Genomic DNA, 26,381 nt, shown 5'->3' with positions numbered 1-26,381 from the left:
TCAGACATGCCTACACAGATAATCAAGAATGTAAGAGGCCACTTAATTGCAACACATTCCCAGTAATAAATTAAATGAAAATGTAATTCACAGAGGAAATTAAAGGAACTTTTTTTGTTGTTGTCCTTGTCTAGTATCATCCCCTTTAACTGGTGTTTTATTAAGAAATTGACAGCAATTCAAAGAAATTCCACACGGCTGGCTTTTGGCTGACGTGCACATAGCAGCACTCTCCAGAACTTTCTTTTAGGCAGACGAAGGAGCTCCCCACTCTTGGGAATGAAATGGCGAATTTAAACACTTGGCTCATATTTTTTGTAGCCTATTAGACAATCCGTTTTAATTATCTGTTGTGTAAAGTGTGTTTAGATTGTGTGTTTTAAAACTCAAATCGGCTGATTGCGATTCTCTACCGATATTTCTGGGCATCCGTAAACATAACGTAGCATAACATAGCATAACATACTGACGAGAACAGGCCATTCTGCCCAACAATGCTCACCATTTTCCTCCCATTAACGAGTTTTTCCTAAAAACAAGATGGTGTCTCATTGTATCAAGTCTGGTCTTGAAAACCCCCCATGCCCTTGCCTGCCTATGATTGGCAGGTTCTCTGGTCTATGATTTTGGGTATTTGACATGCCCATTCTCTGATTGGCAGGGATGGGCTTGAGGACCCTCTTGATGACACGGGATTGGTGCAGCAGCAGCTGGACCAGCTGTCCACGATTGGTCGGTGCGAGTACGAGAAGACGTGTGCCCTATTGGTGCAGCTGTTCGACCAATCGGCTCAGTCCTACCAGGAGCTGCTGCAGTCCACTAACTCCAGTGCCATGGACATTACCGTTCAGGAGGGTAGGGTCCTGTCAAACTCCATTCAAATGCTCCGCCCTGTCCTCTGCGCCAATCAAACGCGCTGCCCTGTCCTCTACACCAATCAAACGCTCCGCCCTGTCCTCTGCACCAATCAAACGCTCCGCCCTGTCCTCTGCACCAATCAAACGCTCCGCCCTGTCCTCTGCACCAATCAAACACTCCGCCCTGTCCTATGCACCAATCGAACACTGCCCTGTCCTCTGCACCAATCAAAGGCTCCGCCCTGTCCTCTTCACCAATCAAACGCTCCACCCTATTCTTCCAGGGCGGCTGACGTGGCTGGTGTATATAATCGGAGCGGTGATTGGAGGTCGCGTGTCGTTCGCCAGTACGGACGAGCAGGACGCGATGGACGGAGAGCTTGTGTGTCGGTGAGTACCACCTCTCCTCTACACCTCCACAGCGCCGATCTTAGATTAAACACACACCTCTCCACCGTACACTAAGGGGCTATCCAGACCCAGCTAGAACTATAACGATTGTTCTGGATGTGCGCGTCAACACTGCTGAACGATAACCTTCTGTAAATAGTCTCTTGACTATGTCATCTGCCATTTCGCACGTGACGCCCTGTGAATTCAGTTGGATTTTGATTGGCTGTCAGTGTTTTATTGTTTGTGTAGCTGTAAAAATCGCTCTGAAAGTGATCCCAATGATATCGTCACTGTCGTTGACATTATAGTTGCGGTGTGGTCTCCGCCAACCACTTGAGTGAGAATTTTTAAAACGACATATTTATAGTTATTGTTATCGTTCTTGGTGTGGATGGGCCTTAACACTGTTACTGGCTGTTGGCAGTTAATCTTTACACAGCCGATATGAACAATGAAATGGCGAGTCATCAAATGGTAAACTAAGCAGCTTACTTAAACAGGTACTTAAGCTAGCCAAGTAAAGGGTTATTTTAGTTAACTACGCACAGTTCGTTTCTCTGGTTTCGCGTTGGCGTTTAGGAATAAGGCTGTATCGAAAACTCAATATGGCGGAGTGCATCAGCATTTTGTCAGCCTCTGCCGTGACGTAAACTGGGATATTCTGTCAACCGTGGAGTCACAGACCTGGGCTGCAAAATAGGTTACTTTTTTCTACCGTGGGCATTTCGTCAGCTCAGCCCAAGGTGGCAGTTGGTGGTTGTAGTCCTGTAGCTGTGTAGTTTAGCCTCGTTCCAACTCAGTCGGTTCTCAAAACTGTTTAACCGTTTCCGCAAGTTGGCACTGGGAGTGATTGATATGTCTGCTTCTCTGTTTGAAGGACCTGGGAGGGATATTGTTGAGTCTGGGTACATTTTGTAGGCGTTTTAAATTCATTTTAATGATTTCTTTAATAAATGTGAGTGGAGATGGTAATTTTTTGTACGTACGTATGCTGATCCAGGGGTTATCTTGTTGGTTATAATGAATCTGGCTTTGTAGATTAAATGAATCTGGCTTCAAGCCCACCTTGAGAGGGGGCTAATTTGATTCTTGGTGAGTGAGCAAACGAGTTTATGCATTTTTGATGTTTATTTGTAAGTTCGCATTGTGCAACACTGATCAGTGGGATCACGTTGCGTAGGTCTACTCGTTTTTCCACGTTTCGTACTGAGTGTATTTTGAATGACTGCTTTGCTGCAGAGTGATAAATGAAATGTAAGCAAGTATTAGAAGTCATAGCAGTGGTATATAGTTCTTTTTTCACTGCTATTAACCAGTCAGATTGCGTGATTTGTCCTGCCCATCCTTATTCATAGAATCCTTATCCAGCGTATGAATGCTCCTCCAAAACCAAAACTTCTGTAATGTTGCAAAAACAATTTTCATTGTGTCATTATGCATTGTGTGGTTAATCAGATTTACGAGTATGTGGATATTGTTATGTGTCTTCCAATAATGCATCCAGTTCGATCACTACTGACCATGTCTCTGATTGGCTGGAATCTGCTGTGTGCAGGCTATACTGAATACTAGCATCTCTGATTGGCTCTCCAGGGTGCTGCAGCTCATGAACCTGACGGACTCGCGCTTGGCCCAGGCGGGGAATGAGAAACTGGAGCTGGCGATGCTCAGCTTCTTTGAGCAGTTCCGCAAGATCTACATCGGAGACCAGGTGCAGAAATCCTCCAAGGTATTGTCAGCCATCTGAAACTGAAAGGACCCAATTCATGTCCTATGCCAGTATTAAAATATAAATGTGTAACATGTGCTACCTGAAATGTCAGTCTACATGCAAACTACCTCTTAGGTAGAGTGGAAGTTATAGGGGTTGCATTGTTGCAAAAAATGCAGGGATTATCCGTTGAGTCCTTAGCCTCCTCAAATGAAAGATGTTGAGTGCAGATCTTTTTTCAGTACTGAACAATCATTCCACAGCTGTTTTTTTTAATTTTCTTTATCTGAAAGGCTTGACCTAAGAGCACAATCCGTTGAAATTTAGCAGCCCAAGTGTTTGAGCGAGTATCGCGGAACTTTGAGAAAGTTTCCCTGATGTTGCTGGGGATAGTTTTCAGGAGGGCACGGAGTTAGGATGTTGCTGTGCTGCTGTGTCCCTAGCCAATAATAAAAGCCGTTTTCCTTTACTCTGCCTAGAGACTGCAAAATGTGAAGACCTGAGATAAGTGGTGTTTTGTGGAGTAGCATCGCCGAGCGGAGGCTCACTGTTGCCTGTGCTGTAGCGTTAGCTCCTCCAGCCTGTAGCGTTAGCTCCTCCAGCCTGTAGCCTAGTCTGGGCCCTGCTTCCGCCGGCTTATAGCTGGGCCTCACTGGCTACGTTCGCACTGTCAGTTTTTCAAGAGTGAATACCGTTGTGTATTCTACGCAATGCAGAGTGGTGTGAAATGAGCTCACTGTGTATGTATGGTAACGGGAGTCACTCTCACCACAGCCGTAAATATAATCTGAAACCATGACAATAGCACACCTAGGTCAAATACGTTTCCTCCCACAGTCCAAAGACATGCAGGTTAGGATAATGGATGGATGGATATCTTTCTATACTTCATTGAGCTTTACCCCACCTTCTCATCCTTTTGGTTGGCTCAGTTGCACCAGGCAAGATCAATCAAGCAATATTGTATTTGAATCAAAAACAATTATGTATTTGACCCACAACTGTAATGGATTAGGGATTGGATATGCAAGTTGTTAAAGAACCACACTGGCTGGAATTCAGAGCTTACTGAGGTTCCATTGGCCAAAACATAGTGTCATAATAGGATAGAACACCGCTGGCAGTATTGGGGGTCACAGAATCACGCTGACACTCCAGAGCCAGGGATTCTAAATGGAGGAAAATGTAGTCCTCTTGTTTTTTTTTTTCCCCATGTCATTAATCGGAGTCTAAGTTGTGTTGGAAGTGGTGAGGAGAGTGTGATTCGGTGTGGTTTTTGTAAGACTCCACTCAGGAAACTGGTGGTAAACCTACTCACAGAGGCACTATCCTTATGAAACAGGACGTCTGCACTTACAAGCCTGCGGCGCGTAACCACTTCTGCCCATAAACGTGAAGTTGTGTAAAAGGACAGTGAGTGATAGCCATCACTCTCCCCCCACTTAAAATGTATGCCAGTCTCTGTAGTTTGCGCTTGTGTAAAAATTCTAAAAGTCCCTACATGTATTCCCTTTCTTTTAGCAGAATAAATATGTCTTATTCAAAGTCAACAAACAACTGACTGCTGTGGCTATCATGCGGCACTGATGTACAAAGTGTCCGTTTCCTTTTTCAAGATCAAAATTCAGATTACTGAGCCGTTGTTTGCAAGTGGTTGTTTAATCCATATGTCATTAACAGCGATGGTGACCTCAGAGATCAGAAGTGTGCCAATGCCTTTGGCTGTCAGTTGTTTGGTGTTTTGGGTATTCCAGGTTTTTGAGTAGCATAAAACCAGCTGTGTTCATTTGAGGTGTGAGATTTCTAGCCGTAACTGAGGGGGGGGGTGGTGGAATGGCTGTGGGAAGTCGAAGTTCTTGGGACTTAAGTGCTGCTATCAGTTTGTCACTGTGGGTTAGGGTGCCTCATAGTTGTGAAACCAGCTGTATTAATTTCAGTTTTGCTCATATCTGTGATTTCTCATCCAAGTGATGTCAGTTAGGGCCTCATAGCCCTATTTGGGGAAACCAGCTGTATTAAGTTGAGTTTCTGTGATTTTTGTGATTTCTGACCCAAGTTCTGTTCCCCTCCAGCTTTACCGCCGCCTGTCCGAGGTCTTGGGGCTCAACGACGAGACCATGGTGCTCAGCGTCTTCATCGGGAAGATGTACGTAACGCAGCCCACGATGCACCTGCAGCTTCAACCACAACTTGGACTGATTTAGGCCCTTTAAAGAAGCTACAGTTATCCTGAGGCAGGCAGCTGTGTCTTAATTAGCTTTAGCTTTTATGAGGGCTTTCTAAGACTGTCTACCACAGACTAACCCTTATAAAAGCTCAAGAACTTAAAATAGCTCAACTGGGGCTTCAACCACTACTCGGGCTGATTTAGGCCATTTTAAGGAGCTATGGTTATCCTGAGGCAGGCAGCTAAATATTTAGCTTTTATGAGGGTTTTCAAAGGCTGTCTACCTCAGGCTAACCCTTATAAAATCTAAAGCTGCCTGGATCAGGTTAACCCTTATCAAAGCTCAAGTACTTAAAATAGTTTTGCACCAGTCTTTGATGTTCAGTGTGCTTAGATGCTCACTCACTGCCTGGCTTCCCCTAGGTGATCACTGTTCCGAGTATTGCCACTAGGTGGTGAAAAAGGTCACAAAGAGCAGACCTCATCAGTGGGAGGTGATGTCACTGTGTAATTTGCATGTCATTTGCTCTTGGACCCCTGATACCATTGATTCTGATTGGACAATTTTGGACAGATTTCCCTGTGCCTTTCGAATTTGACCGAATCCAGCTGCCTTTTGGATGAAAGCAGTTTTTCTGTTCAGTTTAGTCTTATTTGTGTGACAGAGATACTGTCTCAAAGGCGGGTAAGAATGGGAAAGATGTGAAATTTGAAAATACTGGAACAAGAGTAAATTCTGAATTTGGACTGCATTTAGTTTTTGTGTAAATTTTTTTATATTTATTTATTTTATTTTATTTGATCTATTTTATGTAATTCAGGTCTCCCTTAGATCTCTATGTCAGTGGGATTTACCTGAATAAATACGGTTTTTTAAGTTTTTTAAAGGAATTTGAGTTTGTAATTGTGGCTGTGCTGAATGTGCCTTTGTTGCAGAATCACCAATCTGAAGTACTGGGGTCAGTGTGAGCCCATCACGTCTAAAACGCTTCAGCTCCTGAATGACCTCTCCATCGGATATCCTTTACTCTCTTCTCCTACACGGAGACTCGTTCTGCAGTATGGAAATACACTCAGTGACCACTTCATTAGGTACACCTGCACACCAGCTCCTGCAAATATCTAATCAGCCAGTCATGTGGAAGCACCTCAATGCATAAAAGCATGCAGACATGGTCAAGAGGTTAATTTGTTGTTCAGACTAAACATCAGAATAGGGAAGAAATGTGATCTAAGGGACTTTGACCATGGAATGATTGTTGGTGCCAGACAGGGTGGTTTGAATGTCTCAGTAACGGTTGATCTCCTTGGGTTTACACACACACACAGTCTCTAGAGTTCAGAGAGAATGGTGCAACAAACTAAAACATCCAGTGCACAGCAGTTCTGTGGGTGAAAACGGCTTGTTAATGAGAGGTCAGAGGAGAATACAGAGAGCATCTCTTGAACACACTGCACGTCGAACCTTGAAGTTGATGGGTGACTGCAGCAGAAGACCAATATGTCTAATGCGTACCTGATGAAGTGGTCACGGAGTGTATAGTTGTTAAATATAAACACCCATGATTAGCAGCAAAGATGACTTTATCCCTTCAAACTTGCTGCCTTATAGTACAGTGTAATTGGTGCATTGTTTTAGTCATCGTAGTGTTGTTTTATTCACCACTTTGTGTGCTATATGTCATCGTTGTGTTCAGTGTTACCGTTTCATTGGGCAGTGTGTTTGTTCTTGACTCTCGGTGCACTTACAGCAGTGTGAGAAAGCTGGTGAAACTTAGCGCTGTTCAGTTCATGCTCAACAACCACACGGTAAGTGATGCATGTCAGCTCTTCTAGTTAAAAAGAATTTACATTGTCAGTGTATCCTATTTCATCAATTTCATTAAGTATTTTACTTCCTATCTTGCAGACCTGGCTTCAAATGGTATTTGTTTTGGATTCAAATACTTTTCTCTATTGACTAAGCTTGCCTGGTGTATTGGAGCCAATGAAATGATCCCAAAAGCGTAAACCCCACCCAACTTCTCCTTGCAGGCTCAAATGCACCAGGCTAGATCAGTAGAGCACAGAAAAGTATTTGCATCCAAAACAAATACAATTTGAACCCAGATCTGCCATCTAGTGACTCATCTTATTTCCTGTTCTGTGTTGTTCCATAGGATTTACTTCCTGTTTGGTGACGTGTATTTTCCTTCTCTGACAGAGTGAACACTTCTCCTTCCTGGGTGTGAACAACCAGTCGAACCTGAGCGACATGAGGTGTCGAACCACTTTCTACACAGCCCTAGGGCGCCTCCTGATGGTGGACCTGGGTGAGAATGGGAGTCTTTGAGGTCTGCATGCTGTAGCCAATGCTTAAAGCCAGGGAGAGCTGGAAAAGCCAGGTTTGGAAAATAAGTAGCATAGTTCTTCAGCCAGGAGGTAGAACTAATTGGTGAAGTCAACTTCCTGACCCCTGAACTTTCCACCTCTGGTTTTTCACTGGCTTACAGGATGGTCCAAGTTACAGAGTATTATAATGACCGCAACAACATTTCCACATAAATAATCAAATGAACACCAATTGATATTGTTTTATTTCGCCCTTAAATCCAGTTCCCAGGATTATGTTTCCAGGTCGATGTTGTGATCAAAATCATCTGTATAATTACAGAGTGGTCTATAATAATCACTTTTAATTACAACATGTTGTTAGACGTTATGCTGCTTTTTTAAAGGGAATAGCTAATTAAAGAAACAAGAGAGAATCACTACTTTCTCTTACCTGAATTCAAAGACGTTTTGTACTTTTGTCAGTTACAGATTTTGTTTTAAACCAAGGCATTCAGTTGAATGTATATTGAAGTATATCACACAGGAATCATGTGTTTTCTGTGTGCATGGTTGTGCATATGTGTGTGTGTGTGTGTGTGTGTGTACGTTTGTGTGTGTCTGTTTTGTGTGCGCGCCTGTGTGTTTGTGTGTCTGTATGCACGTGTGTGTGTGTGGCTGTGTGTGCGCGCCTGTGTGTTTGTGTGTCTGTATGCACGTGTGTGTGTGTGTGGCTGTGTGTGCGCGCCTGTGTGTTTGTGTGTATGGCTGTGTGCGCGCAGGCGAAGACGAGGACCAGTTTGAGCAGTTCATGCTGCCCCTCACTGCTGCGTTTGAAGCCGTGGCTCATATGTTCAGCACCAACACCTTCAACGAGCAGGAAGCCAAAGTAAGAGACAGCAGCAACACACCACCGACTAAAAGCATGACTGTGACTCAGACCACTTCCTGTGCCTTCACTGCAGTCTGCTCGTACAGTAACCCTGTCCTTCAAGCTTAAAGGGACACTCAGCCATTTTGGTTGTTAAACCACAGAAATGTTCACGGAGGGCAACTGAAGTACCTCAGTTGTTAATGGTATTTGTAGTTTTTAAGGACCCCCATCTTGGTAATCTCGATAACAACTTTGCTTCACCCTGCAACAGGTGCAGTTCACGTAAGTCTTCTATGGTCATGTCAAGTAGTTAGCCGTGGTCTATTTTGCAGAATGTGCTAAATAAACGTTTATTTTCATATCTTACCTGGCAAGTGAGTGATAAGTTAGTTTCCTTGGTGATGAGCTGCACAAAATGCTCAGAACAGAAGAAGAAGGAAGAAGAGGAAGAATGAAATTCGGAATGCGGTAGTGTTGGTCGACACTCATTTTAAAGCAGTGGTCTCCAACCCTGGTCCTGGAGAGCTACTGGGTCTGCTGGGTTTTGTTTTCACCTTAAAATCAGCACCCTGCTGAGACCCGGGTAAACAGGTGAGCTGAGTTAACTGTGTAATCAACGGCTCTAATTGATTAATTAAGCGCAGAGTAACAACAAAAACCAGCAGACCCTGTAGCTCTCCAGGACCAGGGTTGGAGACCACTGTTTTAAAGGTACAATAGGTAATTTTGGACTTCTAATGGTCAAGAGAGGAATTGCAACAACAGACAACCTCAAATCACAGCACTGTTTATGCTTCTCACAGTCTATGAATATAACGCGTAATATAAATCGTTATTATACAGACAAACGCCACAATGCCTGCCGTCTTTTCGTAGTGTTCTAGTAAGAAAATGTTCGCCGAACAGGTGGCTTTATGAGATCTTGACTTTGGTGTGCTACACAACACTATAGTTTTCACTTTAGCTAACCAACTATATTGTGAGCAAACAATTATTTGGCTGCGTAACTAGCTGGCTATATAACTAAGATATGAATGTACAAATATCCACCTGAAGCACCATGCTTGTGCAATCGCTACTATATTCGTATTGCCTGTATTTTATCGTAAGTGGATATTTGTAAATTCTTCAAGCTAACTATAGCTAATTTGCACGTTGCTACCGGTAACTGCTATTGTTTTATGACTAGATATGTATTCTTCACTTGGATAATCAGCAGTAGTACACCGAGTTTCAGTGATTACTTGTCTGGAGTGCAATTTTGGCAGCACACGAACGAAGAATAAGCTCAAAGAATGCCATTGGCTGTGGCAGTTGGAACCATTTTTCAACCAATGAGCTTTAATTGCTGTGCAGATGGGTGAGTCAACATGTCTGTGAGCCTCAATGATAGGAAGGGATTTACAATGCTCTTGTAACAATATTTTTACACTAGAATCTTACCTATTGTACCTTTAAATACTAATTTTTAATATTAAGTAAATTGGTGCTTTTGATTAGGATCCGTATTGTTATTTTTACCATAAGAGGAACCATATCATGCACGTTGTTAACACTTTATTAGCGACCAAATTTACAGAGTGGGCCTTTAAGTGAGTATGACACGTGCCAATTAAATGAATACAAAATAGATATTTTTAGGAGTTTATACTTTTAAGACATGTTTGTATGGTTGTTAAGAATTGAGGAGAAACTGAATGTTGATTTCATCTTGTCTTTAAAGAGAAGTTTAATGCGATGATAGTTACCGTGGTAAAAGGCTGACGGGTTGACCGGTGTGTTGGGCACGTTTCTCCCCTCTCTCGCCCGCCCAGAGGACCCTGGTGGGTTTGGTGAGAGACCTGCGGGGGATCGCCTTCGCCTTCAACGCCAAGACCAGCTTCATGATGCTGTTTGATTGGATGTATCCTTTCGCCCTGTCATCAGTGGGGCAGGGTTTCACACCCACCCACTTCAGATGTGCTTCTTCCTCTTCCTCTGCCACCTTTCTTTCTCTCTATTTCTTACTTTCCCCATCTTCCCTCCCTCAGTCTCACTCTTCTTTTTCTCTCCCTGTCCTCACTCTCCCTCCCTATCCACCTCTCTCTCCCTCCCTACCTCTCTTACTCTCCTTTCCTCTCTCTCACTCTATCTCTCCCTCTTCACCTACTACCTCTCTCACTCCCCCTACCTCTCTCTCACTCTCCCTTTCTCACTCGCTACCTCCCTCTTTCTCTCCCTCCGTCTCACTTCCTCTTTCTCACTTCCTCTTTCTCACTCTCCCTCGCTCCCTCGCTGTCGACCACTCTTGTTCATGATGTAATTGTAGTTCTGTCCACAAACACAATGGAGATAATGTTTTTTTTCATCATCAGTAATTCACTTGAGTGTTTCGATAATTGGACCTTGAACCTACAGCTTTCTGGATAGAAGTAAAGCACTGCCATAAATCAAAGAGGCACCGTCAATTCAAATGTTTTCCCTGGGTTTGGTGATACTTTTTGCAGTTTTTATCATGGAGAAAAGCAGAAAGTTATGGAGGGTAAATTTGAGTGTTTTTGAGATGATGTCATTTCCTGTGCGGTGGTTCCTTCACACCGGCCCAGTTACCCGTCCTACATGCCCATCCTGCAGCGCGCCATCGAGCTGTGGTACCACGTCCCCGCCTGCACCACGCCCGTCCTCAAACTGATGGCTGAGCTCGTCCACAACAGGTACAGCCTGCTCTCTCTGTCCCTCTCTCTGTCCCTCTCTCTGTCCCTCTCCCTGTCCCTCTCTCTGTCCCTCTCCCTGTCCCTCTCCCTGTCCCTCTCTCTCTGCCCTCTCTCTCTGTCCCTCTTCCTCTGTCTCTCTCCCTCTCCCTCTTTCTCTCCCCCCTGCCCCTCTCTCTCTCTCTCTCTCTCTCTCTCTCTCTCTCCCTCTCCCTCTCCCTCTCTCTGTCCTCTCTCGGTACATAAGTAAATTTAAGATTACATTTAGAAATACTGAAATTGTGAATGTAGTGTAATAATAATAAAAATAATAATAATAATAATGGTATCTGATGCGTCCCTGTCCATGTCTGTCCTGTCCTGCAGGTCGCAGCGGCTGCAGTTTGACGTCTCGTCGCCAAACGGAATCCTGCTTTTCAGGGAGACGAGTAAAATGATAACCACATACGGTAAGCTCCATGGCCCGACCCACTGCCCATTTTAACTGACCGCTCTCTGTGCGATCGAGTGAGTCTGTAGACCTGCATTAACGTGTGTGTGTGTGTGTGTGTGAGAGAGTGAGTCTGTAGACCTGTATTAATGTGTGTGTGTGTGTGTGTGTGTGTGTGTGTGTCTGTGTGTGAGACTCTAGACCTGATTAATGTGTGTGTGTGTGTGTGTGTGTGTGTGTGTGAGAGAGTCTGTTGGCCTGTATTTTCGTGTGTGTGTGTGTGTGTGTGTGTGTGTGTGTGTGTGTTTGTGTTTGTGTTTGTGTGTGAGAGAGTCTGTTGGCCTGTATTTTCGTGTGTGTGTGTGTGTGTGTGTGTGTTTGTGTTTGTGTTTGTGTGAGTGAGAGTCTGTTGGCCCGGTTAATGCGTGTTTGTGTGAGAGAGAGTCTGTAGACCTGTATTAATGTGTGTGTGTGTGTGTGTGTGTGTGTGTGTGTGTGTGTGTGTTAGAGTGAGTCTGTAGACCTGTATTAATGTGTGTGTGTGTGTGTGTGTGTGTGTGTGTGTGTGTGTGTGTTAGAGTGAGTCTGTAGACCTGTATTAATGTGTGTGTGTGTGTGTGTGTGTGTGTGTGTGTTTGTGTGTGAGTCTCTAGACCTGGTTAATGCGGGTTTGTGTGTGTGAGAGTCTGTTGGCCTGTATTAACGTGTGTGTGTGTGTTTGTGTTTGTGTGTGTGAGTCTGTTGGCCTGGTTAATGCGGGTTTGTGTGTGTGTGAGTCTGTTGGCCTGGTTAATGCGGGTTTGTGTGAGTGAGAGTCTGTTGGCCAGCTTTAACGCGTGTGAGAGTCTGTAGGCCTGGTTAACGCGTGTTTGTCTGAGTGACAGTCTGTAGACCTGGTTAACGCGTGTTTGTGTGAGTGAGAGTCTGTAGACCTGATTAACATGTGTTTGTGTGAGTGAGAGTCTGTAGACCTGGTTAACGCGTGTTTGTGTGAGTGAGAGTCTGTAGACCTGATTAACGCGTGTGTGTGTGAGTGAGAGTCTGTAGACCTGATTAACGCGTGTTTGTCTGAGTGACAGTCTGTAGACCTGATTAACGCGTGTTTGTCTGAGTGACAGTCTGTAGACCTGGTTAACGCGTATGTGTGAGTGAGAGTCTGTAGACCTGGTTAACGCGTGTTTGTGTGAGTGAGAGTCTGTAGACCTGATTAACGTGTGTGTGTGTGTGTGTGTCTGTGTGTGAGTCTGTAGACCTGGTTAACGCGTGTGTGTGTGTGTGTGTGTGTGTTACGGGCAGGTAACCGGATCCTCACTCTGGGGGACGTGCCGAAGGACCAGGTGTACGCTCTGAAGCTGAAGGGCGTGTCCATCTGCTTCTCCATGCTGAAGGCCGTGCTCAGTGGGAACTACGTCAACTTCGGCGTCTTCCGTCTCTATGGCGACGACGCGCTCGACAACGCCCTACAGACCTTCATTAAGCTCCTCCTCTCCGTCCCACACAGTGACCTGCTGGTGAGGGGGTCAGGGGTCAGGGGCAGTCTGACGCTGTTTCAGTGTAGAACTACATAGGGTAGCCTGGTGGCTAAGGTACATGACTGGCACCTGGAAGGTCGGTGGTTCAAGCCCCGGTGTATCCACAAAAAGATCTGCACAGCTGGTGGGCCTTTGAGCAAGGCCCTTAACCCGTGCTTAGTCGAATCAACTGTAAAGTCGCTTTGGATAAAAGTGTTAGCTAAGTTGTAAATTCATTTAATTTATTATTAGAACCAGGGTTGGCAGTTACAAACTCACCGGTAACGGTCCCACAATGTTGCCGGTCTCTCTTGCAGGACTACCCCAAACTCAGCCAGTCGTATTACTCTCTGCTGGAGGTCCTGACGCAGGATCACATGGCCTTCATCGCCAGCCTCGAGCCGCACGTCATCATGTACATCCTGTCCTCCATCTCAGAGGGGCTCACAGCACTGGGTACGACTGTGTGTGCGCGAGTGTGTGACAGTAGTGCATGTGAGTAACCAGTCTCCTGTTGTAACCTGTCTCCCCTCTGTGTGTGCGGGTATGCGGTTGTAACCGGTCTCCTGTGTGAGTGTGCGAGTGTGCAAGTGTGTGTGGTTGTAAACGGGCTCCTGTGTGTGTGTGTGTGTGTGTGTGTGTGTGTGTGGGGTTGTAACCGGTCTCCTGTGTGAGAGTGTGAGAGTGTGAGAGTGTGAGAGTGTGAGAGTGTGAGAGTGAGTGTGTGAGTGAGTGTGTGAGTGTGTGAGTGAGTGAGTGAGTGTGTGAGTGAGTGTGTGAGTGAGTGAGTGTGTGAGTGAGTGTGTGAGTGAGTGTGTGAGTGAGTGTGTGAGTGAGTGTGTGAGTGAGAGAGAGAGTGAGAGAGAGAGTGAGAGAGTGAGAGAGTGAGAGAGTGAGAGAGTGAGAGAGTGAGAGAGAGTGAGAGAGAGTGAGAGAGTGTGAGAGAGTGTGAGAGAGTGTGTGAGAGTGTGTGAGAGTGTGTGAGAGTGTGTGAGAGAGTGTGAGAGTGTGTGTAATCGGTCTCCTGTGTGCTGCAGACACCATGGTGTGCACGGGCTGCTGCTCCAGCCTGGACCACATCGTGACGTACCTGTTCAAGCAGCTCTCCCGCAGCACCAAGAAACGCGCGTCCTCTCTGGGCCAGGACAGCGACCGCTTCCTCCACATCATGCAGCAGCACCCCGAAATGATCCAGCAGGTCTGTGATCCCTCAATCCACCGCAGTGTCAAGCCTGCCCTCCCTGCCCTGTGTGGGGGGTTAAATTACTGTCCGTTGTGGTGTCTGTAGCAGTGTCTCTTCTCTCACTTGACCTCTTTCTACATCCTGACGTGGTGTTAGCAGAGCTAGCGTTAGCACCACTGGCATTAGCAGGGCTAATGTTAGCACAGCTGGTGTAAGCAGTGCTGGTGTTCATGCTGGTCTTAGCAGTGCTGGTGTTAGCAATGCTAGTGTTAGCGATGCTGGTCTTAGCGATGCTTGTGTTAGCGATGCTAGTATTAGCAATGCTGGTGTTAGCAGTGCTGGTGTTAGCACCGCTATATGTCACAAGACCGCATACAAGATTTCTTTGCTATTCTAAATTTATTTAAACATGTCTTCCAGATGCTGTCCACGGTCCTCAACATTATCATTTTTGAAGACTGCCGAAATCAGTGGTCCATGTCACGGCCTTTACTGGGACTGATCCTGCTAAATGAGAAGGTAAGGCAGGGACCCTTCAATTACTTCTCTGTGATTGATTGATCTTCCCTGGCGTAATTTAGCTAACCAAGAGGACCAGCGTGTGCGTGTCCTCAACAACTAGCCCCTGTTATAAACTAGTTATGGCAACAGTAGGTAACGCGTCATAGGTGTGTAGGGGGGAAAGCAGACCTGTGTCTGCCATTGTTCTGAATAGGGGCCCATCATGGCTAATCCCTATTTTAGTATTTTAATGAATAATGATGTCAGTAAATCATTATATTTGTAGACCAGCAGAGGTATAAACCGTAGAGGACTCGAGTGCCATCACTCCCTGACATGTTATTTTTCAAAAACAGGAAAGACTTCGGCTGCATTTGTGATCCATAACCATGTAAAGCAGCTAGACTACCTAACCAGACTGCCCAGGTGATCATAATCATTCGGTTTCACTTTTAACATCACTTTGCAGAAGAACGATTTTATTTTCCAGGCTAACAACGTTAGCTGTTGTTAGCCACGGGCTTCTTGTCGATTAAATAAAAGTAAAAATCTGGGTTTTAAACCCGTTTTCTGTGCGGTGAACCGCAGGGCAGCTTTCTGGTGTTCAGACAATTGCTATGATTTTAATATAGCACACCATTTTGTGCTCATTTAAAGACCTTTGTACAATCACTTCTTTCATTTCCTATGGAAACTCTGCCGCCTGAACGTTTTTATGACGTTTTCGTGGGTGTGTCCGCTCTTGCTGACTGTAATGTCATCTTTTAAATAGGAAATGAACAGCAATTCAAAGAAATTCCACACAGCTGGCTTTTGGCTGACGGGCACATACCGGCACTCTCCAGAACGTTCTTTTAGGTGGAATTTTGTGTGTTTGGATTGGATTGTGTGATTGGATTGTGAGTTTGGATTGGATTATGTGTTTTAAAGCTCAAATCAGCTGATTACGATTCTCTACCGATATTTTGGTGCAACCATAAACCTAACGTAGCACAATGCAGCGTAACATAGCATAGCATAACATACTGACGAGCCATTCTGCCCAACAATGCTCACCATTTTCCTACTACTAGAAAGTAACTCAAGATTAGTTTCTCCTAAAAACAAGATGGTGATTGATTGTATCGAGTGGAAATGGCGGACTCTGGGGCGGGACGCGGCGAGTTGGGGCGGCGAACGAACCTCTCTCCCTCGTGTGCGTTTCCACTCCAGTACTTTGCGGACCTGCGGAGCAGCATCGTGAGCAGTCAGCCGCCCGAGAAACAGCAGGCCATGCACCTGTGCTTCGAGAACCTGATGGAGGGCATCGAGCGCAACCTGCTCACCAAGAACAGAGACAGGTGCGTCCAGGCCTCCGGGGGCCCGCGGGGCTAGCTTCGGTTAGCCTCCCTGGGCGCGAGCAGATCACTTGTTCTCATTCGTTCGTTCAAGTAAGGTTCACGATGTTATATTGTGTTTTTAATCTATCCATAAATACTATTAAATACTAAAGAATTAAAAAGAGTGATGGTAATAGTAAAACGAGAATAATAATACCAGAACAAGGTGAATGGGAAGAAGATGGTCAAGACTTGCCATTTTGGCGCCTTGCTGAGGTTGGCACAACACTTGGTGGGTCTCTCCCTATTGGTCCTGAGGGTCCAATCTCCACCCCGACTGCTGTAATGCATATTGATTGACAAAAGTTAGCCTTAGGAGGGAAATAATCGTGAGTTAGATAAGTGTGTAATTAAGAGCGAGTGACAGTTTGATGTCCCTGCAGGGAAAGCTAGTAGAAACAAGCCGGTTTGAGAATCCCCTGTTCTAAAGCTCCTCCGCTCCCTCCTCTCCCTCCTCTTCCTCCCCCAGGTTCACACAGAACCTATCGGTGTTCCGGAGGGAGGTGAACGACTCGATGAAGAACTCCACCTACGGGGTCAACAGCAACGAGATGATGAGCTGACATTCCAGACTCCGCCCCCCTCCTCCACAGCCCCGCCCCCCCTAGGCCCGGGACGTCAGGGGACCACCCACCGTCACGCCCATCCCCACCCCCCACCCCCCGAACCAACCCCAAATCCCACCCCCAACCCCCCCCCCCCCCCCCTTTTATCCTGCAGCCAGTTTCCAAGGGTCACCGTTTGACCAAACTCTGAGAATTGGGGCTCAAAGTCCAAAGAGAGAATAATAGACTTTTTGGGAGGGTGATTCTTGGGGGGGTGGGGGGGTGGGTGGCAGGAGCAGAGGATGTACTAAAGGGAGGCCCCAAACCCAGGGACGGGATGGGGTATAGGGGGAGGGGTGTCAGTACTCCTCTATCTCTGCCTGCCTTGTACAAAAAATACACAAAAAAAAAGTGTACATTTTTTCATAACATTTTGAACGTTTATAATAATTAAATTTAAGAAGAAAAACAAATGGACAAAAAAAAAAAAAAAAAGTGTGATTGAGATTTTTATAGTGCTCTGGAGTATCGAGTCTGTCTGTGTATGGAGAGGGTACGGTATCCCAGTGAGGGGTTGCGTTTGCAATGGGTTTGGAACGTGTGGCAAAACGGGACTCTCCTCAAAGAGGTAGAGGTGGGGGGGGGAGAGACTGAGACAGTGACAGCCTGACGCTCGGTGTGTGGGGGAGAGGATGGCTTTGGTGGGGAGGGTGACCTTTGACCTTGCTCAGATTGAGCGCAGTGCTCTCCTTCCTGTCGCTACGATGTGAGAGACACCCCCAGGCCTCGCCACCCCCTTAATGCACAGAGCTGGTGTGTGCTGTGATGTCACTGTCTCCTGAATGAATCGAAAGGCTTCGTTCCCCCAATCCCAATACAACACAATTGATTCAAATCTGCAAGTCACTTTAAAAAGCACTTGGAGGCTTCGCCCAACTCTGGGGGGGTTGTTGGTGTAGTCTCAATCTCCCAGCACTGCTTTTAGGCCTTCTCTAATGAAACCCGGGTCCAATACGTCATTGTTTTTTAATTAAATATTTTTTGACGCTTTACTAAGCTTGTCTGGAATATTGGAGCCTATTAAATACTTTCAAAAAGTGCAAGCTCCACCTTCTGGTCCTCTTGGTCGTCTCAATTGTGCTAGGCAAGATCAGTCGCGCACAAAAGTATTTGAATCAAAAATAAATACGCATTTGACCCAGGTCTGCCTGACCATGAGCAGGTAAGATGGAGGGCTGGGGGCTCTAGTTACACAGGCATAGGACTACATTTCCCATAAGGACAATCTGAGTGGCTAGATGTGCTTTTTTAAAGTGTGGAATCAGGGTTTTGAGACCTTGTGGAATGCCATTCAAGGAGCACATGCAGCAACGCAAGGGGTCTTTCTCTAGTCCTTGTGTAGAAAAATGCACAGTCCTAATTTTGTAATGTGATGCAAGCTGAAATTCCACGCGTTTCCGTTAAAGGTGCTTAACCATTTCAGTCCCACGCCTCCACTCGAATTCTGAAGGGTTTGGCTTTGGTTGAGAACTACAAACAAAGAAGTAATCATTTCCGCTCCAGGGTTACTCACTCCAACCAAATTAGCCCAGGCTGCCACCTTGTGGATTGGCAGTATATAGCTAGGGCTAAAAGAAGCCGGTAAACTCACGTACGGTATATAAGGCAAAGCGCTTGGTATGTCCCAGTTCCTTAAGTGTTTAACGTTAACGGGCTTTAATGTTCGTTTACTTTCCCTTTCTTTTATTTCAGCTGCAGCAGTACTCGTAATGTTGCCTAGGAAACCATTTTCAATTTAATTTAACTCAAATTTCATTGAGTGTCATTGTCATAACAGTAGGAAGAGAATGCACTGATGGCAACCGATCCAACGATTTTCACCAGGCTCGATCGAGTTTTCACTTTTATTTTATTGTGAGGTTTGAGGGGAGTAGGAGGTCTGAGGTTCTGGTCATGTGCTTGTTTGCTCTTGCTCCTCCTGTTACTCTGGGATAGAGTGATGTCCAGCGAGGGGAAGAAAAGGGACAACGGGCTCGTTCCAGCCGCAGTTCAGTTTTTCCACTTTTACCTTTTTCTTGCTCCTAGAACTCAAAAACTCCAGAACGTTCCTTTATTGTGAAGAAACACGAGCGCATCCTTTGCGGAACTATTTTTTCCTAAAGCGTGGCGTATAAATGATTGACCTGTGGATCCACTTCTCCCCGTCTGCTACATCTGGCTTCGAACTGACGTTTGAAGTAGCGAGGACATCTTTTCCTAGCCTCTCCCAATGGGTGGAGCAAGGGGCAAGAGAAGGAGAAAGAAAAAGCGATTGGAATGAGCCCTGTGGCATTAAACGAGAGCAGACCCCCCCCCCCCCCCCCCCTCACTCACTTAGGCTCTCTTGTAGTCAGCACTGCCCCCACCCACTATTCTTATGTCCGAAGAAGCCCCCCTTAATTTTAATTACGGAAGGAAATTTCGCACTAAAATAATACAGAATGGATTTATATTAGCAATTTGTGCTACTCTTAAGGAGTGTTGCTGCTAATCGTTTTGTGAAGACCTAGCTCATCTCTAACCATGTTTAACAATTATCCATTCTTCATTTTTATTTTATTTTTTATATATATAAATCCTTGTGAATGTGTCCATTTTGGGAAACAGTGTGTTGGGTCCATTGAGTGATGACGAGGTAGCTGGTTTGGATGTTTGCTGCGTATAGTGTAAGCACCGTGACTGCAAAACGAAATAAATAAACGTCATTGGTTTGTACTGAGACAGACTTGTGCCTGTAATGTGTGGGTGATATGTTGAGGTGAGAAATCCCTGTTTCAGCTTCAGTGTACCAGGACTGGAGGTATTTTATAGCGAAATGATCGGCCTGTAAATGTCCGCAAACATACCTTTTGTGTTTGAGCTTATCATATCATCCTTGAGCTTTCGATTTGTGTGCCATACTGATTCACGTAAAACTATTGCAATTTGGGTGCAAGTATTTATATTTTGGGAGCGTTTTAGATACTCAAACCAAGAGGAGAACGCTGGCAGGCATTCTCAAAACGGAAGACATTACCTCAGCTGTATATTAACATATACGTTTAGGCATCTATGAGATGCTCTTATCTAGAATGACGTATGTAAGTGTATATTTAAGGTTTGGACTTTTTAGAGTTTGGAGCTGATGCATATGACAGTAGTGCATACATAAAGTGACAAAATAAAGCTCAGTGCCAAATAAGATACACTTTATGGAACTCCACAGGGTAATTTGTCCACTGCATTTAACCTATCCTAAGGAGGAGCAGGCAATCACAAGGGACCAACTCTGTGGCCTGTGCCTTGGTAAAAGGTAATGGCAGGAGTACACCCAACCTGACTTGCATGTCTTTTAATAGGTACAAGGAGGACATGGGACAAGACTGTAGTGCTGTTGCAAGTAATTAGGTTTGAGGGTAGTGGAATGTAGCATGGGTAGGTCTGTGGTGGAAAATTCAATCCACCTCCAGTGGACCGAAGACCCTCATCTTCAGACTCCATTTTTTGCTTCCACTTCATCGTCATCCGCTAACACTTCATTTCTGTACTAGTTCAGGTTATGGTTTTTAAAATTGTATTTACTTATGTCTGCTTATGGTGCAAATGTGTTCATAGTTAATTTGTTAGTTAAAATGTTTTGTGATAATGTGATATCACATCTGTACTCACTGGTCTGGCCCTGTTTGTCCTGTAGATCAGGTGAATGAAGGATTAGAGCTTTCCTGGTAGGGAGCTGGGAGTAAAGGCCTGTCGGAGCAAAGAGACTATTAAGGACAGCGTTTCCAAACGCCTTTTCTTTCTGCAGCGTGCCTTCCAAAATGAGTCTCACAGCACGCCTCCCAAAAGCACCCAATGTACGGACGTTGATGTGACGTGTCAAACGGAGGCCTAAATGTTCTTTCTGGGTTTTAGTTAAGCCAATTGCTTTTTAATTGCATTGTGAATGGGATTGGTTTGTGTTTTCAATTCATTTGAACTTTGCGGTTTTGTGGAAGGATTTTTCACAGGGCACACCAGACCCCGGCTGACGGCACCCCGGTTGGGAAACACTGCTTTCGGGAAGGGACGGTAAGGCACTGGAGTATGTAGAGCAGAGTGGTCGGCCCAGGTTTCACGGATGTTGTAGAGCAGGGGCTCTACCGTCCTCTAGGTTTTCACTCCAACCCTAACAAAGCAGACCTCATTCAACAGCTAGAGCAGGGCTGCCCAACCCTTTTCCTGGATATCTACCATCCTGTAAGTTTTCACTCAAACCCTAACAAAGCACAGTTCATTGGGCAGCCCTGTTGTAGAGAGGATATCATCTGCAGCTGAAGAGTCATGAATGTTTTTTTTCTATACACATAAGATTTTGTGACATTTGCAACCACTAGTGTTGCAGTGAAATAGTGAACCGGCATGTTTTAATGCAAATGTCTGCCATTAGCTCTAGTGTCTGGGAGGCACAAATAGGACCGCTGCCTTCCGTAAATATTGAATGAATCACCTTTTCTAGAGGGCTGAAATTAAAACTTGCACAGACGAACCACAAATGGGGTTTCAATGACTTAGTATGTGCAAGAGAAAAGGCCACTGGCTCCGCCGAAGTGGTTTAGTATTCTTGCCCTGATGCGATTTAACTTAATGAACAAAAGTGCCAATCGAAAAGAATTCCTCACCCGCTGATGCGGTAATCTAATGCCGACAGCTCTCCTGTATTCAGACTGAGGTAGAGGAACATCAAACCAATGACATGTTACTGGTTGTGTGTGCCAGTCAGCAGCTCGGAAAACTTGAGGGGTATTTCACAGAGCTGGATAACCTGGGACATTTTTACTTGAGTCCATGTTCCAGATTAGGGAGGATGCCGGGTCTCACTCGGTGCAGTTATCCAGCTAACTCTAATCCTGCTTCGTGGAACAAGGCCCTGATCTTGCAAATCCAATGTATGGAAACACTCTCCCATTCACAATAGCCAAGACTACATTAGTGAAATTGAACAGCTGAAGGAATACTGAAGGAAGAATAAAGTCTGTCAAAAGAAACACCAAGTTTATTGTGGCCCTACATTAGTTTATATATGAAGCATGAACCATTTCAGCCACAATCGCACTGTTACCTGCCTTTATGTGAAGGTTTGTTTGTCAACTTAGTGATTGAAACCAAGGAAAACAAATACAGTCCATTCTTCACTGGAGTCATTTTGGCACATCTAGAGGAACAATGTTCGGGACTTTCCTGGACCACCTCTGTGATCCTCACTGGTCTTGGAGAGCCGCTGGGTGTGCTGGTTTTTGTTTTCGCCTTAATATCAGCAACCAATTCAGACCCAAGAAACCAGGGGCATGTTCAATCTGAAAACGTGCTGAGAAAATGAAAGCCAGCACACCCTGCAGCTCTCCAGGACCAGGAGTGAGGACCACTAGGTTATGGGGTGGGGGGGAAACATGCTGATTATTTTCGGGGGGTTATCCATTTTCATTTAACATTGGGCTCCGACTGCACTGGAGTGGCTTCGATGGCTTTGATTCCCATCGGTGAGGAGTTTCCAGAGGAGGAGCACTCAAGGAAAGTAAGTTCAGCTGAATTATGTCCTTTGCCCAGTCACAAGCAGAGGGCAATGTTGAGCTGGACAGGTTGTTTCTGATTGGAGGAGGCTTGAAGGATGGTCGCCGGGGATTGGTTAGCTCTGTCCTGTCTCCACACTGCGTTTCTTTGCATTGTAGATCGCACTGTTGTAGCTTTCCCTGTTCCTTGCAATCTCCACGGCGAAGAACTGGATTCTGGTAGCTGAGAAAGCAACAGCATGGTTAGTTAATTACCTGTAGCAGATTAGCTGATTTTAAAGCAGTTCTCAAACTCAACGCCATGGAGGGCCGTGCGTATTGGGAATCAGAAAAACTGATTTGTTGGGAATCAAAACTGGGCCCCCCGACTCTTAACTTGATTCATATGCCAAGTTAAAAGTATGTGGCTGAATGAGTCATTAGAATCAATTAAGGCCGCATTCATTGGTTCGAATGAAAACCTTCATGCACATGGCCCTCCTTGGCAACAACTTTGAAACCGCTGTTTTGAAGCATTTCTACCATCTCATGTTCTTTTGCATTTTAAAAACACCCCCCTACACCTTTTTAAATTTCTGTCCCTAGATTAGGATAATCAGTTTTCGCTCCATTCACCGCTACCCCACCCAGGCCAGGGGCACCGCTGCACTGACGTGTCCACTCCAATGAGGCAGCTCATGTTTCACATCAGACAGCCCTGTGCTCATAGCCCTGACCTGCTGCTGTACACCTTCACTGTACCTGGGAGTCAGCCGTCAAGACAGTCTGTATAATCAGTAGCACTAATTGTTCAGTTAAAGGTACAATAGGTAAGATTTTTGTGTTAAAACATTGTTACAAAACCATTGTAAATCCCTTCCGAGCACTGAAAAAAGGCTCACTGACATGTTGACTCACCCTCTGCCTGTGTTTATAGTCCTTAAATTCGGGTTACAATATATACAGTTGACGGGCCGACACTGTACCAAAAACATTGTATAGCTGAACAATAATTACAGTGGGGGTTCAACATCAGCGCGTTTACAGAAAAGGGGGGGGAAGGATAAACAGTGTTGTGGTTTGAGGGTGTTTGTTGTTGCAATTCCTCTCTTGACCATTAGAAGTCAGAAATTACCTATTGTGCGTTTAACTACCCGGAAGGAAAGAAAAGCAGGGCCTGGATTTGGATTTGATGATCCCTGCCGTACAGTCCTCACAGGACTACAGACAGCTCATTACTGGGAGGTGCTCGTGTAGCGGCAGTCCAGGCCAAATGGAAACCACCCAGCTCCAGATGGACAAAGCCGTCTGTGAGCAGCTGCTATAGTCCTCCCTACACAGCTGGCTGCTGACACAACAATCGCTTCAATCTGTGATCGCATAGCTCACCCTGACACTGGAGAGTGGCTCTGTTACTGAGCTTGTCTGCTGCACTGGAACCCATGAAATACTCTCAGAAAATGCAAGCCCTGCTTTCTGGTCTTCTTGGCTGGCAATTGTACCAGGAAAAGTATTTGCATCCAAGACTTATTTGATTCAGGTCTGCTCTGTTGACCAAGCCAGCTAGCGGAACATTATTTCTGATCATAATCCGTTGATTTTGATAATCTATTCAGCTGTTGGCATACCAAATATGGTGTTCTCCTCCGTATAGTCCTTCCGGCAGTCCAGCCGTAGAAGCGTGCCGTAGTTGAAGTCCTCCACAAGACCATCAAACTCATTGCAAAATGGCCTCCATTTCTAATCGCCAAAGAAACAGACAATATGTGGGAAATCAAGTCAAAAAAGAGAAAAAAGGAAATTGAATTTTTTTTTTCTCTCAAACTTGCTCACCTCTTTGGCGTCATTTGACTTCAGCAAGTCTGGGTCCAGCATTTCAACATTCAGGTCGGCAAACGCCTCCCTGAACGCAGAGTAAATCTTATCGTCAACTTTTGTGAGCTTCAGAAATTTAGGATCTACAGATGAGATGAGCTGCAAAACACAGAATGTAAAGGGAGGAGTGTTCATTTGGTAACCACTATGAGCAAAGTTGGATAAATTTCTCATTAGTATGGACTCAAGAACTTACATTAAAGTAAATTTCAGCATGTTGGTAGGCTTTCATTGCCCACATTACCTCCAGCTGATGCTAAGAGAGTAGGAGGGAAGGTATACACATGAAAATCACCCACACCCAAGATACCGAATCTAAATTACTAGGAAATACTCCCATCCATCAAATTTAATCCATGCAGCACAATGGAGAAATATGAATTTCAAACATTAGCTACAAAACTTTACACTATGACACGTAGAAAAACGTATGAATTATTCTTGACTTGTAGTCCAATATGGAAGAAACGTCTTGGGCATATTAAAATAATGTACCAATGCAAACAAATTGATACTCACGTCATTTCCGTACGCATCAGCTGGGAGAGAGAGCGCCTGCGCTGCGGCGGTGGCTCCTTCTACACCCTAAAAATTGATAGAAGGTATTCTGAGATTTCATATAATTAAAATTAACTGGATCCGTTTCCTGTTCTATACTATCCATAACTGATGCCGATCGAATTATCTATAGATAACCTTTTACTTGAGCGAATAAAAATGTTTGTTAATGACTATCCAAGAATGGTTACTAGCTAGAAAAAATGAGCAGATAAATCATCAAAACACTGTCATTCAAAATGATACTACTCTGTTGTGCAATGCTTCCAGTTTAGATATATCAAAACCATGCTCCATCCATGGCGTGGAGCGTTAACGTAGCCACACACGAGCTAACGAACCAACCCGTTTAAGCAAGACGCTAACCGGTCATAACACGACTCTACAAGTTATATTTCAATCGATGCCTAAAAATACATTGTCACATTTTACCAACAAAATCAGAATATACATTAAGATTACACACCAAAGAAGCAAGTCCGTTTCCAGAAGCCATTTCTGTGTGACCTTTCACCCCCGCACTACGTAACGTGACGTGTGTGCGCAATGTGTGTAAGGCGCACAGTTCTCATCTGGTCGTTCTACTCCGTTGGCTTATGTTACAGTTCTCTGCTCTACGCAGATAATATTACGCAAGTTATGGTTAAATACAGGTGCAACAAAATAATTAACGCTCTAGTTGTGCAAATGTACGTATAACCGCAGGTAACCAACCCAGGAAGGCAGTGCTTTGGTTAACGCCTGAAGCGAGAGCAGGTTCTCCTCAACTCCACTAGTAAAATGAAGTTACAGGTCTCATTTCAGGTATGGCCAGCTTCAGAGCAGTGAGATCAGTATTTACCTGCCTGAAATCTGGCTCGATTTATCCTGTTTCCACCTGTTTACTGGCTGTGTGATCAGGTCCTGTCAGTGTGGTGCTTTTCTCACTGGAGAACAGGGGAGTGTTTTGTAATCTCTGGTTCAGGTGAGGTGAAACACTACTGTAACCATCTCTGTTCTCCATAGCAGTCATTAACACTTCTCCAGGGCCCCAGTGAGAATCTCCCCTAGCTTTGCGAGGGTTGCCTCGGAGAGAGTCACTTGGGGGAAGGTGTTGTTTTGAAGAAAGATGGATGTGGAGTATTGGGGTGACATTAGCCAGGTGTGCGGTGTGAAAAAAAAAAAAAAAAAAAAAAGTAGTTATTTTTGTGTGTGTCTGAAGGATTCAGAAATGTAAGTATTCATCAACTTACACATTCATTCACTGTATTATGTTCTAATTGTGAACTCGCCACACTTATAAAAGAGGGCACTAGTCCCTCAATTTGGCCTTTCCGAGTGTAAATAAATCTGAATTAATTAATTAAAAGTATGACATGGGAATGAATGTCAAAGTCAGACCATTCATGTGTGTGCGGTGCACCCTGTTCTCTTTATGAACAGAAATTAGTGTATTCTGCAATCGGACATAAGAGTATGATTTATTATCTTACAGTTTAACTCCCCACAACTGTCTCAGGTTTGTATTCATGATGTTAGCAGTTAGCAGATAGCATTTATGGGGCTGTCAATCATTCCTGCTTGACAGAGCCCCCTTCCCCCTAAATTAAGCCAGTGGGGGAATCCTGCATATTTAGCTATTCTCTGCCAAATTTACCAAATTCTTCTGAAATCACTGATCAACTGTCAGTATATACTGCCCTATAAATACACATTTTAGGTCAGTGCATGCATTAAGAAAATGTGCGAGTTTGGTATATTTAAATTCTGATTTCTTTATTTCATAATTGCTGAGTACAAAAGACATTTGGCCAAAACCAGAATTGTTAAATCTGTGCTCTCTGAAGAGAGAATATGCTTTTCATTATGTTCTTG

General features: G+C 44.8%; 2 protein-coding genes across 10 annotated transcripts in view; one reads left to right on the top strand and one right to left on the bottom strand.

The window, feature by feature from the left end:
* LOC133141728 (exportin-7-like) overlaps positions 1-19,311 on the top strand; it is a 32,032-nt gene extending 12,721 nt beyond the window's left edge. For 5 of the 9 annotated variants that reach the window (XM_061262405.1, XM_061262404.1, XM_061262399.1 and 2 more), the window contains exons 12-28: positions 662-855; positions 1,142-1,247; positions 2,844-2,979; positions 5,034-5,107; positions 6,065-6,145; positions 6,874-6,937; positions 7,332-7,440; positions 8,221-8,327; positions 10,127-10,215; positions 10,898-11,005; positions 11,369-11,451; positions 12,729-12,943; positions 13,261-13,399; positions 13,981-14,141; positions 14,547-14,645; positions 15,840-15,967; positions 16,476-19,311. In XM_061262405.1, the coding sequence (XP_061118389.1) occupies positions 662-855; positions 1,142-1,247; positions 2,844-2,979; positions 5,034-5,107; positions 6,065-6,145; positions 6,874-6,937; positions 7,332-7,440; positions 8,221-8,327; positions 10,127-10,215; positions 10,898-11,005; positions 11,369-11,451; positions 12,729-12,943; positions 13,261-13,399; positions 13,981-14,141; positions 14,547-14,645; positions 15,840-15,967; positions 16,476-16,569 (1,987 nt within the window). In that variant the 3' untranslated portion in view covers positions 16,570-19,311. Of the gene's footprint in view, positions 1-661; positions 856-1,141; positions 1,248-2,822; positions 2,980-5,033; positions 5,108-6,064; positions 6,146-6,873; positions 6,938-7,331; positions 7,441-8,220; positions 8,328-10,126; positions 10,216-10,897; positions 11,006-11,368; positions 11,452-12,728; positions 12,944-13,260; positions 13,400-13,980; positions 14,142-14,546; positions 14,646-15,839; positions 15,968-16,475 lie in introns of all 9 variants that reach the window. The other 4 variants (XM_061262403.1, XM_061262397.1, XM_061262400.1 and 1 more) reach the window with 1 other exon arrangement.
* A 2,268-nt stretch (positions 19,312-21,579) lies between these two features.
* Positions 21,580-25,124, bottom strand: pbdc1 (polysaccharide biosynthesis domain containing 1). The gene is made up of 6 exons (XM_061263548.1): positions 24,994-25,124; positions 24,489-24,554; positions 24,166-24,225; positions 23,928-24,068; positions 23,723-23,834; positions 21,580-22,338 (listed from the first exon to the last, which is right to left on the bottom strand). Exons 1-6 carry the CDS (start codon positions 25,021-25,023, stop codon positions 22,232-22,234), a joined length of 516 nt encoding a protein of 171 aa, XP_061119532.1. The 5' UTR covers positions 25,024-25,124; the 3' UTR covers positions 21,580-22,231.
* Between the last annotated feature and the right edge of the window lie 1,257 nt (positions 25,125-26,381).

The sequence above is a fragment of the Conger conger genome, chromosome 12, assembly GCF_963514075.1.
Source record: "Conger conger chromosome 12, fConCon1.1, whole genome shotgun sequence".
NCBI classification, from domain to species: domain Eukaryota; kingdom Metazoa; phylum Chordata; class Actinopteri; order Anguilliformes; family Congridae; genus Conger; species Conger conger.
Note: the sequence above shows the minus strand (reverse complement) of the source record. Positions and strands in the feature narration are given on the sequence as shown.

What these genes read in the sequence shown, in the direction of transcription:
- pbdc1 (XM_061263548.1), bottom strand. Translation starts at nt 25,023, where the DNA reads ATGGCTTCTGGAAACGGACTTGCTTCTTTG. An exon ending in CTGATGCGTACGGAAATGAC is followed by an intron (nt 24,226 to 24,488) that starts GTGAGTATCAAT and finishes CTACTCTCTTAG; the next exon opens with CATCAGCTGGAGGTAATGTG. An exon ending in ATGCTGAAATTTACTTTAAT is followed by an intron (nt 24,069 to 24,165) that starts GTAAGTTCTTGA and finishes TGTGTTTTGCAG; the next exon opens with CTCATCTCATCTGTAGATCC.